At 35.3% G+C, this 14,909-nt stretch overlaps 1 protein-coding gene across 2 annotated transcripts in view; it reads left to right on the plus strand.

The window, feature by feature from the left end:
• Window positions 1–686: 686 nt before the first annotated feature.
• LOC135215400 (facilitated trehalose transporter Tret1-like) overlaps window positions 687–14,909 on the plus strand; it is an 18,302-nt gene continuing 4,079 nt past the window's right edge. Inside the window, exons 1-5 of one of the 2 annotated variants that reach the window (XM_064249999.1) lie at window positions 687–786; window positions 5,399–5,737; window positions 8,625–8,760; window positions 9,474–9,868; window positions 10,992–11,144. In XM_064249999.1, coding sequence (XP_064106069.1) covers window positions 5,684–5,737; window positions 8,625–8,760; window positions 9,474–9,868; window positions 10,992–11,144 — 738 coding nt within the window. In that variant the 5' untranslated portion in view covers window positions 687–786; window positions 5,399–5,683. Of the gene's footprint in view, window positions 846–5,398; window positions 5,738–8,624; window positions 8,761–9,473; window positions 9,869–10,991; window positions 11,145–14,909 lie in introns of both variants that reach the window. The other variant, XM_064249998.1, reaches the window with a different exon arrangement.

The following is a 14,909-nucleotide window of genomic DNA, read 5'->3' on the forward strand; positions in this document are numbered from 1 at the left end:
ATGACTGAATTTTGCACACGTCTCGAGAGTGTGTGGGTTCCTTGGTACTATTGTTAACTTTCGTGTTCTGTTCACGCAAGTCTTCTGAATTCCGTCAGCGTTGCGCCGAAGTCACAGCCTCTAGGCCTAGGTCAACAGGTGGATCATTCATGCATTCTATAGACTTGGAGAATGTGGAATTCTCGGCCTATTCTGCGTTCCCTTAATCCCCCAGAGTCGTCTATTTTCAAACCCTAATATAGGCATTCCAATTTTGCAATACGAAGGATATGCAACAGAGCATATTAAAGTAAAGGGCTCTGGCAAATTTTGGTAATAAAATTGAAGAAAAGCTCTTCATTAACTAGATCCTTGGACTTTCTTCAGTGGGAAAAGTTAAAGAAACTGATGTTTTTGAGTCATCGTCTCGCTAAAATAATCCGTAGTCATATGAGGGTGACGAGGGTTAGGCATTATGTTTTTTTATGACAACTTACCCGTCCTGGATTTTTTAAATCTTACAGAAATATGTTAGCGTTAAAGTAAAATCACAAACCTTTTATGAACTTTTATAGTCAGCTCGAAAATCTACAGTCGTATTCTCGCCTATCGTGCTGAATATACGCCCTGAAATAACCAGCAAAACAGATAAAAAAGAAAGTTAGTTTAAGCTCGAGTTATTGCTAGTTGGCATCGAGGAGTGACATTAAATACGTTCTTGCTGCCTCGCGTTCATCATACTACCGTCGCGTCTCGAGTCTCTCGACCTTCGCCTTGAGCCCAGCAGTGTCTGTTGAACTGTACGGAGTGAGTAGTGTTCAACTTTCTTCCACTGAAGAAGCAAGATTCTTGTTATATTTTGTCAGGTATGTGAGGACAAAACTATTATTAAATAACGCTTAATAACCATACGTTATCAAACACGCTAGTAACGTCTAGTATGCATTTCCCTCCGTTGTAATTTGTATAGTGAATGCGAGTATCAGTTTGTTTATGAAATGGAGAAATGATGCAGTGTTTAAGAGTTCAATCTATCGTACTCTCCTGACTGGAAGTCATGTTGATTATGAATGAACGGAAAACGGAGGCTGACTTGTTGAGAGAAATTGTTTGTGTGGATTGTGAAAGCCTGAATGGATGAGAAATTTATAGACCTGTAATTTAGTGTAGGTGAAAAGGTGTGTGGATGTTATATACGTACATATATCTATATCCATTGTAGCACGAAGGAACACGTACTTCAGAATATCCTTAAATCTGTTTTTGTGTATAAAGGGCCTGTCAACTTCTTTTATATTCAGTGTGAACTTGAAAATGTAGAATATACTACGAAAGTACTTATTCCAAGTCCCTGTTTCACTTATATATATACTTTTCTCCCGTCGATTTAAGGATTATATATATATATATATATACATGTGTGTGCGCATGTGTGTATGTATTCTTGATAAACGCACATCCATACATACCTACATACATGAATAGAGTCAGACATCATCACCGTTTTTTTCTCCCCTAATCTTAACCTTGAAGGCTGGGCGTTCTCTCTGCCATCGGTCAGACACTTCTCAGATAAAGTTTGCGGTTTTAAATGAGTAACGTTTTATCTTCCGTCTCACAACCGGTTTCTCTTAATGTCTCAAGATTTTGGCAACTTTTTTGTTACTCTTCATTATAATTATATTCGTTCTGTGTTCCTACGTCATCTGCGATATATATTTCTGTAAGAAGTCTTCAAATTTTTTCTTATGTGACGATATAAGTAAAAATACACATTTTATATTAGTGTTTAAAAAAAACATCCAATGAAGACCAGTAAGACTGGGTGTTATCCATTATTAATTTGACTTCTTAGTTAATAAAGCTAGTTTTGCTCTTCATGAAGTAATTTGACGGACTCTAATAGGTATCTAGACTTGTGTTGACAATTATGGATAAATTATGGATAAAGCTCTTTTTTTAAGTATAAATTTTTCAGTATTTCATAGGTTCTAGTGCTCTATTTTCACTACATATTATGTTCTTCATCAGTTACTACTCCTAAATTCTTTATTTTTTTTCGATAGTGTGTTTCATTTGCAAACTTAAAAAACTCATTTTCACCCACTTTATAAACATTCGGTTTTATGATTAAATTAGCTTCAACTCTGCTGTTCGTGAAACCATTTTGGGTCTTTCTGTATGTTCCCTATTTTGGCCATTTTAACCTTATTATTTTCTTTATAAACCATGATAATTCCTTGGAGCATCTACTGAATAATGTGGTTATTAGAACACTGCTTTGTGGTCCTTCTCTTGGCTGAGTTTTTTGAGACATTTTTGGTGTATGATTTGGACTGGAAAAAAACAATGTGCAATATGGTTTCACGTATCAGTCACTACGATGTCCTAGTGTTTTAGTGGCGGTTCTGAGAGAAAGGTTTCTATCTCCCCTTGCTTGGTTTAAAACTCTTCAACTTTTCAATAAATATGCACATTTGTTCTCCACGTTTCTTCTCTTCACTACCTGAGTGGGTTGCCACAATTTGTTGCTTCTGATACACCGTTTAGAAACAGAAACAGCGATTTCATACTTCTGGTAGGCTTTCTGCTACCTATGAAGATATTTTTTTTTATTGGGAGTCAGAAATAATGTTACCTGTACTGAACGCGTACTATACTTCATTTCACAACTGTTTGTAATTAAGTGTTTACTTGCAACATGTTCTGCTAATAAGATTCCGATCAACCTGTCAGAGTTGTTTAATCCTCTCCTGTTAAATATATCACCGATTAGCTATTATAATTAATACCCAAAATATTTTCTGTAGCCATGATAGCACGTCGAATATGGAATCATGTTCACAGATAAACAAATTATGTAATCTGGAATCTTGTTTTGAAACGAACGATTCTTGCTGGTTACCGCTGATCCTGCTGATCATCTAGAAAGCACGTCACCTGAGCTGTTGCTTTTAGCGTTTGAACAACTGAATCACAAATCTTCTTAACAGATGAACCACCATTCTTCCACTATTTCACTTTTAGCGCCTCGGTGGCGTGATCGGTATGGTCTTGACCTGACACCTCGGTGGCCGCGAGTTCGATTCTCGGGCATTCCATTGAGGTGTGAGAGATGTGTATTTCTGTATCTGTCTCGTATTCTTCTTTCTCATTCGCTCTCACTCTCTCAGTGTTTCTTTATCGCTCCTCTCTCTCTCTGACTGTCTCTTAGTGGACTCTCTCTCTCTCCTCGGATGGACTTACTAGTCTTTAAGACATCCAATCCTTGTAACTCGCACTCTGTCCCTTAGTGACACACACTCTCTCTATCGTTGCATGCAGAAAGGCCTATAAAAGCTTCTGTTATTAATGATGTTCTACTAATAAGGATGAGATTAAAACAATGAGTCATGATGACTCTGAAGCCATAATATGAACTCTAAAACCTCCACCATGTTGTATTGAGAGAGAGAGAGAGAGACGCAAAGTAGAACTGTGAATTCATTCACGAAAAGCCGTTGGTCCCGTTGCTGAATAACCACTGGTTCCATGCAACTTAAAAACACCATACAAACAAATAAACAAAACTATCTCACTTTTCGTTTACTCTTGGAGTAAGTCTTACAAACTACTTTGTTGTTGTTGTTGTTGTTGTTGTTCTTCTTCTTCTTCTTCTTGGTGGGGTGGGGTAGGAAAGGTCTATGGAAAAGCCCAAAAGGGGTTGAAAAAGGTGTTTCGTGTTAGGTTAAAGCAACAGGAATTTTAGGATATGATATTTATGATTTATTTGTTAGAAAATGTAAAAAGATAAATAATGTGGACGTTAAACAGCACCAAAAAATAATTTCTTATAACAGCGTATTTATTTTAACTTTCGTTGGTGAAACAATGCTCTATTGGACCATAGATTTAAGCACGCACCCTAAGTAAGCTGGAGGTCGTATCATGCCTTGTCATAGATATTTTTCCATCCTGTGTGTTATTAAACTAAGCGAAATAATCCATTCTTCTTCGTTCAGGGGGTTTGTAACACCCACCAGGCGTAGCCTACCATCCCACATCCACTCGGTGGAGGTTAAATCCATGAATTTCTAAAATCAATTGTTTCCTTTCTTTTGTGTTCCCTGATAACTACTTGACTACAATCACAAAATTGATTCTTATCCCCAGAATTCATTTGAACCTTTTTTTTTTTTTGCAGCTATCTATCTATCTATATGTCTGTCATTACTGTGCATTCCTTGTGCCGTATGGTCTTATCTTCAGAATTCATTTTTCCTATTTGTTTTATAGCTATCTATCTATCTATCTGTCTATCTATCTATCATCTGTCTATCTATCTGACTAACTATCTGTCTATCTATCTATCTATCTATCATTATTTGTTCTATAGATATCTATCTATCTACCTATCTGTCTGTCTATCTATCATCTATCTGTCTAACTATCTGTCTATCCATATGTCTAACTATCTGTCTATCTATCTATTATTACTGTGCATTCCTTGTGCAGTATGGGAGCAATGCTTACATTTCAAAGACAACTTTCTCCACAGTCTAAGTTTTAATCCTATGTTATTTCTCTTAATGAGTTGTTTTTTTCTGCATTTCTCTCAGGACCTTTGAGCTCAGTGAGTTCCTTCTGAACCCAGTCATACGTTGTACCCCTTTTCGGCTGCCTCTCCCACCCTGTCACCAGATACCTCGTCCTTCTCGGTGTCATTTTCGTCTCGAATTATCATTATCATCATTGAGTCTTGTTTTTCAGTTTCGGTACTGGCACTTTCATTTTTCCTTTCCTCTTACTTTGGGTATACACGGTGGTATACATTTGCAAGCTTTCTCTTGGTAATATACAAGTCGGAAATGGGATCCTTTTGTGGGTTAGGGTTATGCTTTTTTTATTTTATTTATATATTTATGGATTTTCGGATACCTGCTTCTTTCGTCCGTCTATTTTTTGCTTAATGGGTTTAGGTTTGGATGCTCTATAATGGAGTCTCGGTCGCTTACAGAGTCTTTGCTTTGTCTTGACTGAAGTGGTCTCCTTTTGTTTAAATTATCTCGTGTTTATTGCTGTCATACTTTTTTCTGATAGTGGTAGTTAATTATATATATATATATATATATCTATATATATATATATATATTACACACATTATATATATATATATATATATATATATATATATATATATATATATATATATATATATATGTGTGTGTGTGTGTGTGTGTGTGTGTGTGTGTATGTTTCCCCTTAGGTTGTGTTGAGTGTAGGTATCTATCTTTGTGAACAGATTAACATTTGATCTTGTCTTTGCAAGATGTGTCATTAATTTCTAGTGAATTTTTTTCCTAGTGCTAAGAAGTAGTAACAAAAAACCAGAAAAACCAATAGAATTTCATTTTTTTTCTCTCTCTCTCTCTCCTTTCAGATACTGCATTACTTTGAATTTTACTCATTTCAAAAAGCGATGGGTCTTGGAACCTACTCATGAACGCTCTGAAAACCAGGATATCATCCACATCCAGATCAGGCTAAAAAAATAAGTACTAATTATGGTTATGATATTTTCTTGCATAATAGCCTGGCGTCTGTTCCCAAATAGGACTACATATGCTTTACGTTGCCATGAGACGCTGAACTAAAGAACAAGGAAACAGGAGCAAATCAGAGTAAATCAGCCGTAAATAGAGTCATTTTTTAAAAAAACAACAGGATGGACGAAAATCCACCACCCCCGAGGACATGCTGCTCCGCAACTCTGAAACAGGTGAGAGAATTAAGCTTCCGGTAATTACGGCAAAAAGAGTGACATATTTCCTTCCATTGAGATCTATTTTCATTCTTGCTTGCTATAGTATTATTCACTCTAACTGTAAGGTTGGTAATTATGCACTCAATCGAGAAAATCACTGAGAAATAAAATAGAATAGAAAATCCCTCATTTTACCTTTCTATATATATGTTTTGGTTCAGAAAGCTCATTTGTGCTCAGGTCACGATAGAGACGTATAGCTTTACATCACAACCATTGAAGGGAACGTGACTTTCTTAAAAAGATGTGCGAGGTCGGCTTTTCTTTTATTTTTCATTGTCATTACAGAAAAAAAATATTGGCTTATGACGCAGTGTCATGGCTGGACGTTGCTTTGTGGATTAAGTTGTTCTCGGTCAGGTTAATTAAGAGTGTCATGGCACTGATGTCTGATGAATTTCACGGGTGTCTCGTGAAATAATTAGATGTTCATCATAATTTAATTATTCCATCAATCTTGTTGGACAAAATGCTAAATACAGTGTTTTCATTGTAAGGCAAAGTGGTAACATAGTGATACAAAATATTACATAAATAGATACATTTTTTATTACTTTGTAATATCTTGAACATAACAGGCTATTTTTTTTTTTATTTCGATGACTCACGAATGTGTTGAACTTCCCCGTGACCTGCGATCATCTGTACACTGAGAGGACCACTGGATTTCCTTTGTCAATTCAGATGAAGATAACCAATTCGTGCCTCTTGACCACTTTTGTTGCTGAGAAACTCGATAGTATAATGTCAGACTTACTCATATCCTTGGAACTCGTCAGACAGAAAAGTGAATAACGTTTGGTTTCGTCTGATGATCTCTTGTTATCCTGATTTTCAGTGAGAAAAAATGTTTGGTTAATTGATCAATTGGTAACTATAAAGAAAGGAAATCTGTCTTTATGCAATAATGAACATTCAAGTTGTCAGTTTTTCAAATGAATGAAATATATAACAATTTTACAAATCCTACCAGTCACAGATTCATCCAGTTTGTTACCCTGACTGACGAGTTCTTCTGTATGCAGTTTATGTGTGTAATGTGATACTTCACTCATTATTCTTTTGGAAAAAAAAAAAAAAAAAAAAAACACACGACCGGATAGGTATAGCCACGGAATGAGATAACGAAAGGTCTCATTTAGCCAACAAGTTTTTTAATCTCCTTTTCTAGGAAAACGTCTTAGGTTAGAGAGGAAACGTGTCCGCAAAAACCGGTGTCTAGTTACCAACTTTGATCACATGATGACGATCGAAATGTCATGCGGTTGGCTTGATAGGAGCTTCTTCTTCTTCTTCTTCTTTTATGAATTTACGTAACTCACGTGAGCACATGCATGAGGATGTATATCTTGCAACTTTATATATTTTTTTGTAAATATCTTTTTCGCAATAACAGTTCATATTATAACGACTCTACTCTTGTCTACTCTGTTGTAGTTTTCCTATCGAAGCTGTCATTCAGAAAGTTGAGATCTAGGTAGTCAGTGAGTAGAATGAATGAAATTCTTCTAGTTTATTTGGAAAATAAGCTGTTTTGAGTTACATGTCAATTAGTATGTAATATATATATATATATATATATATATATATATATTATATATATATATATATATATCTATATATATATATATATATATAATAATATATATGGGTGTGCATACATATATAGATATTGATATACATTACCGTATGTGCGTACGTATTACATATATATTATATGATAATCCTAAGTGACCAACCGTCCCCCGCCACATTAAAGATTTCTAGATCCGCCACTGATGACACTCATATTGTCGTATATTGTTTTACACAAGATTCTACGTATCGTATTGCCACTTTGTGTATCAACCAACAACTCACATCCAATTTCTCGAAATATATTCGAAAGGACGAGAAAGATCGATAATGGAGGCAACAAAACTGAGTTCGATAAGTTAAGATCTCAAAAAATGTCGTTCACTTTGATTTAAGTATCTTTTGAATGAGCTGCCCGTTATATGAAGAGTTTATCAGAAAAATTGGGTATGGTAGCCTATACCTTCTTCCGTGTTCAATTGTTGGAAATCCTCTGAATAATGGGTGTCTCTCTTGCGAAAGAAGATAGTTGCAATCTTTTTAATCTATTTTTAGCTGGTTATTGTAAATTGACGCCGTGAGTTTACAATTATATTCTCATTCGCCTTGACAACCCTGACATACGAGGAACAACTCGGCGGAATGAGCGGACGATTCCTATTGAAGTTATCTTTGTCATCCTGACCCAGAAATGCGCGAGTCGCTGATCTCGAGCCGAAGGAAGGAGTACTGCTGCTCTTTTGTTTCCATGCGTCTTGTTTCGCCTGAACTCTGACTCACGAGACAGGTTATTTACATCCTCTCCCGTCACATGACCGAAGAATGAAAAGAACGGGAAGAGAAAACCACCAGTGACGTAATCTCTTTTATGCAATGACCGATCAGACCTCAGAGGTGCCTCGCGTTATCTTCTTCTTCGACTCCCGTTGCAAAGTCGTGAGACGATAAGCCACTTTTTCCTGTAAACGTTTTATTCGAATGACACAAAGAATGACGTTGCTTCACGTTATTGTTAGCTTTGATTCTCCGATTGTATTGCCTGTCACGTACACCAGGAAAGGGGAATGTCTATTTGTAGGCTGCTGTTTATACCTCCATATTCTCTCCTTTCGGTAAAATTTTGATTTTGTGTAGTCAAATGACTCTCCTGTAGGTTGCGAAGGACCTACCTTCCTTTTTTTTATCAAATGCTTAATTCGTTACCTCCTCTACTCTTGATGAACGCAATTCAATACACAGTAATTAAAATCAATTTTGATCAATGCAGGTACTATGCGGCTTCATTGTATCGGCTGGTATGGTTCAAGCAGGGCTAGTCACTGGATGGCCTGCAGTGTTACCAGACCTCCAAAATGACACCTCGGCTGCATTCAACGTCACTGATGATGATGTAAAGTGGATAGGTGAGGTTCTTTTTGCTTTACCACATTTTTTTCATAATTCCAAATAAATGACTTACAAAGGGTAGGTCAAGTATGTAACTTCATAATTTCAAAGAAAGGCGGTGTAGTACGTTTTTTCATATTCTGAATAAATGACTTACAAAGAAAGGCGGAACTATTTACTTTTGTCATGGGTTAAATAATATTAAATAAAGGAAGGAGCTGGACTCACTATTTTGACTTCTCTCTCATCTCCCTTTTTACGGGCTGCTCTATGAGCAAGAGCCCGTGCTGGCGTAAGGCCAGTTAAATCTGAATCTAAAACAGCAACTCATCTCTGAGTCAGGGTTGGCAATGATTTAATCATTGATTTTTTTCACTAAAAAAAATCATAGATTTTTTAATTATAATTTTTTTTATTTTCTTATTTTGAAAGCAAACAAATTGAAAACTATGGTTTGCAGATTAATAAAAACTTAGGCATAACTGTGCTGCATCTATTTATTTTTATATAAAAAAAAATTTGCAAGTACCTACTTTAGGCCAGAACTGGAAACCTAAAAGATAAATCAATAGTAATTCTGTCATAAAATACATTTTGAGAAAAAAAAAAGGATTGAAAAATCATATAAAAAATAAATAAAAAATCAAATAAATCACTGATTTTTAATTTTTTTGAATTTTTATTAATAAAAAAATCATCAACCCTGCATCTCTCTCGCTCCCCCCATTAGTGTCTTGCACAAGCATCGTGGGCATGGCCACCAACCTCCTGGCAGGATCCATGATGGAGTGGGTAGGCCCGCGACTCCTGCTCTCTCTGCTCCTCATGCCCGCGTCGGGCTTCTGGCTCCTGCAGTGCTTCGCGCCCAACCTACCCATCTTCTACATGGGTCGCCTGGGCGGGGGATTTGTCGCGAGCGTCTTCACTACCCTCACCAATCCTCTGATGGCGGAGTTGGTCGAGCCCCACCTTCGTGGGATGCTCAGTTGTCTGCCGGAGTTGGTTGTGTCCTCCGGGGTCTTGGTGGTCTACGTCCTTTCGTACGTCCTGCCCTGGCAGGTCGTCACGGGACTCTGCGCTTTGCCCTTCCTGCCGCTCTTCTGTCTCTCCCTCGTCATACCTGAGGTGAGGGAAAGGTTTCAAGTTATTAGGGTGTCATTAGACAAATATATATTATTTTAAAATAAACCTCATCTCTTAACTTCTTTTTGTAGTAAAATCAGTAAACAAACAATTGTTTAATTAGGAATCATGCTAATAGTGGTATTATTTGTTTTTAAATAAATCCCCTCTTAACTTTTGTAGTAAAATCAGTAAACAAGCAATGGATATTCTCTTCAACTGTTTAATTAGGAATCATACTAAGTTAGAATAGCGATATCATTGTACTATCAACAATTTTTAGATGATGTATTTTAATATGGAATAACATTACTAACTGTAACTACAGAACAATTAAACTAAAACTTAAGTCATTAGTGTCAAGTCCGAAACACATTCGCTCTAAAACGCAAAATTTGGTAGGAAGTCGATTGCAAAAACAAAGGCAATCGGTTTCCGTCTGTTTTACATAATTTCAAAGAAGTATTTACTTACATAGTTAAAATGTGAAAAAAAAAAACAATTTACCCAAATACTGTCATTGTCCTCATCTGCAAATACAAGAGGGTAATTGGTATATATTTTGATTTTGCAGAAGGGGCAGTTAGACACTAACATTTTCTTAAAAATGCACCAGTGACAATAATAGTAAAGTTAATAATGACAGTTTATCAAATCTTTATCGCAATGCACCGAAAATCTATCATCTCGTGGTGTATATCGAGAATGAGCGAGCGGATTGGTGAAATTTTGTGGCTCTCTCTACAATACAAACTTTTGCTAGAGGCCAATTGCAGATTTAGAATGTTAAAAAAATACATTGCCAAAATTCACCAAAGTCCACTTGGAGGGATTCACCCAATGACTATTTCCACCAAGTATCATCACCATCCATTCATTAATTTTTACATAATCACGCTGACAGACAGACTGACAAAACAAAAGAGCAAACTGGGCTTAAAAAAAACGTTACTTCATTCTTACATTCCCAGTCACTCTTCTGGCTCGTGAGAAAGGGCAAGTTAGTAGAAGCCACCAAGATCCATCAGCATCCATTCATTAGTTTTTACATATGCCTGACAGGCAGATTCGCAAAACAAAAGAGCAACCTGAGCTGAAAAACATAACTTCTTTTTTACGTTCCCAGTCACCCTTCTGGCTCGTGAGGAAGGGCAAGTTAGTAGAGGCTGAGAATGCACTGCAGAAACTGAGAGATCCCAGGAAGAATGTGGCGAGGGACGAGCTCCCCAGCATTCGCACCAGTATAATGAGTCATCCGCAAACGACGGTCATGGATCAGGTACGATGTGATTTCTGCCTCTGAGCACATGATGTCTCCTCGGATGGACTAACAAGTCTTTGAGACATCCTAATCCTTGTAACTCCTTGTAACTTTTAAGCCGTGTGTAATTCTTTGATGGTTACTTGTATGGAATAAGAATAACTTGTCATATTTTTTTTTACTCAGCTCATTTTGGTTTGTGGTTTATATACATACATATATACACACACACATTTATATAGATATACTATATATATATATATATATATAATATATATATATATATATAAAGGTTTTTTGCCACGAAGGAAAAAATGAAAAAGCGAGATAGCCAAGTACTTTCGGTCCTGTTCAGACCCTTTACTGAGGCAAACTGATTTTACAAAGAACAACATAGTCAAAAGAAGGCTTAATATACAAACTGACACTACCAGATTAGCCATAAGAGCGATTTTCACCCTACAGAAAGGAGGAGCCGCCAGAGGCTAGCCACACCTTGAAGCATACCCGCAGTAAACAAGTGATTCTTCAAGAAAACAGTACATTTTGAAAAAAACACTGGAGCATATACAATTTAATATCATGAATTTTTACACAAATTTTCCCAACAAAAATTATTATTAATGAAAAGACGAAAGAAAATATAAATATAAATATATCGAGCAAGAGAAAGAGGGAGAGAGTATATCGAACCAGAGAGAGAGAGAGAGAGAGAGAGAGAGAGAGAGAGAGACAACACCTCCCGAATATCACACTTATCCCCTTAAAATGGTACCAATATGTCGATGATATCTTAGTAGTCTTACCTGGTGGTATCGATGTAAATGATTTACTGTCTAAATTGAATAATTTAGTGCCATCCATAAAATTCACTGTGAAATGAAATAACAATGTCATCCCTTTCCAGATGTATTAATACATAGAGAATCTTTCCAATGCAAATTCAGTATTTATAGAAAACCCACAAATAATTTAACATATGTACATTTTTATTCTGGCCACCATCTTAATATTAAAATTTCAATTTTTTCTTCTATGTTCCTATGCGCTTTGAGTATCACGAGTCCACAATATCTGGACCAAGAAAAAGAATACATAAAAAAGATAGGAAACGATCTCTGCTACCCACCTCATTTAATTGATTTATGTTATCAAAAAGCTCACAAAAAGTTTTATAATGTTGCTATTAATGAAAAAGAAATGCCTAAAAATGTACTTAGCTTACCTTATTTTCGTGGATTTGAAACCATAAAATCAATATTTAAATCGTTTAATGTTAATGTAGTGTTCTCTTATAACAATACCATTAAAGATATGCTAATTAAGAATAGTCCCGTAACAAATAACAACATCATTTACAAAATTCCTTGTAAGGATTGCCCTTCGTTTTACGTTGGTCAGTCAAGTAAAAATTTATGTGTACGTATAAAGCAACATATGTAGTATACAGTTAGAACAGCCCAGACTTCAAATGCACTGTTTATCCATCTGAGTGAAAAATCTCATTGTATTAATTGGGGTGATACCTCGGTAATTGCTAGATCTAATGATTATGTTTCAAGAAATTTACTGGAATCGGCAATTGTACAAATCACTAATAAAAACAACCTAAATCTTAGTCTGGGAATGTACCATTTGGACCCATATATTTGTAAGATGTTTATGAAGGACCTCAAAATAAATGAACAACTAATAAATTAGTCCCACATGTATATAGTTATTATTTCTTTCTCTCTCTCTCTCTCTCTGGTTCGATATTCTCTCTCCCTCTTTCTCTTGCTCGATATATATATATTTATATTTTCTTTCGTCTTTTCATTAATAATTTTTGTTGGGAAAATTTGTGTAAAAATTCATGATATTAAATTGTATATGCTTCAGTGTTTTTTTCAAAATGTACTGTTTTCTGGAAGAATCACTTGTTTATTGCGGGTATCCTTCAAGGTGTGGCTAGCCTCTGGCGGCTCCTCCTTTCTGTAGAGTGAAAATCGCCCTTATAGCTAATCTGGTAGTGTCAGTTTGTATATTAAGCCTTCTTTTGACTATGTTGTTCTTTGTAAAATCAGTTTGGCTCAGTAAAGGGTCTGAACAGGACCGAAAGTACTTGGCTATCTCGCTTTTTCATTTTTTTCCTTCGTGGCAAAAAACCTTTATTTATACATAGCATCACGTTTTATATACTTCGTGATAAAGTTATTCATATATATATATATATATATATATATATATTTATTTATTTATTTATTTATTTATTTATTAGATGTATACATATTTATATATATAGGAGACAGAGGAAGGCGACGGCCAGTAGGACACATCAGCGTGAAGGTGGACTATTGGAAACGTTGCATTCATTTCAATTCTTTATTTCCTACGTTTCGTAATATCATTATTACATCTTCAGGGAATCTGTTAAACAATTAATAAAATTACTTTAAAAATTACTCTAAAATTCAACATTTATAAATTACAACACAATTAAAAAAAACATACAGAAACGAAAACAAAAAACAAAAAAAATAAAAAGACCAAAGACCACTAACCAACCTTATGCCGAGAAGGCAAGAGACAGAATGACAAAACATAAATAAAAGTTAGCTCAGGTACAGTTGTGTGGAGGAGGTCTGGGTATTTAACTGGGGAACCAGTTGTTTAATAAATAATGACTCTACGATAGGCAGTTCATATGCATTGTTCACTTGGCCTATGACTCGGAAATGGCTTCTTTCTATATACATTTTACAATTTTTTGAATGGTTTCTTATATTAGAATGTTCGGGATTGGAGAGCCTACAGCCAGTACGGAAACTTAATCCTTTTTCAGATATAAAGATCGATTGGACCCTCTCTTGACCTCCAACGTGGTCTATAAGTATACTTGCCCTAAGTGTAACTCTGGGACATATGTCGGATCCACGAGGAGGTTACTGCGGGTCAGAATCGACTCTCATCGGGGATTAAGTTTCCGTACTGGCTGTAGGCTCTCCAATCCCGAACATTTTAATATAAGAAACCATTTAAAAAATTGTAAAATATATATAGAAAGAAGCCATTTCCGAGTCATAGGCCAAGCGAACAATGCATATGAACTGCCTATCCTAGAGTCAATATTTATTAAACAACTGGTTCCCCAGTTAAATACCCGGACCTCCTCCACACAACTGTACCTGAGCTAACTTTTATTTATGTTTTGTCATTCTGTCTCTTGCCTTCTCGGCATAAGGTTGGTTAGCGGTCTTTGGTCTTTTTATTTTTTGTTTTGTTTTCGTTTCTGTATGTTTTTTTTTAATTGTGTTGTAATTTATAAATGTTGAATTTTAGAGTAATTTTTAAAGTAATTTTAAAGTAATTTTATTAATTGTTTAACAGATTCCCTGAAGATGTAATAATGATATTACGAAACGTAGGAAATAAAGAATGAAATGAATTGCAACGTTTCCAATAGTCCACCTTCACGCTGATCCATATATAATATATATATATATATATATATATATATATATATACATCTAATAAAAGGAGTCCATAAAAACCCCAAAATATAGAAAATAAATACTACATTTAGAGACTGCTGTCTCTACCTGAAGAGAGAAAGACAGCAGTCTCTGAAATATAATACTACTTTCTATATTTTGGCGTTTTTGTGGGCTCCTTTTATTTATGGAATTCTTGCTGAATTTGCGTTTTAAACCAGAACATTTTTAATATATATATATATATATATATATATATATATATATATCTATATATATATATATATATATATATATATGGTATATTTCA

This window comes from Macrobrachium nipponense, chromosome 5 (genome assembly GCF_015104395.2).
Source record: "Macrobrachium nipponense isolate FS-2020 chromosome 5, ASM1510439v2, whole genome shotgun sequence".
NCBI lineage: Eukaryota > Metazoa > Arthropoda > Malacostraca > Decapoda > Palaemonidae > Macrobrachium > Macrobrachium nipponense.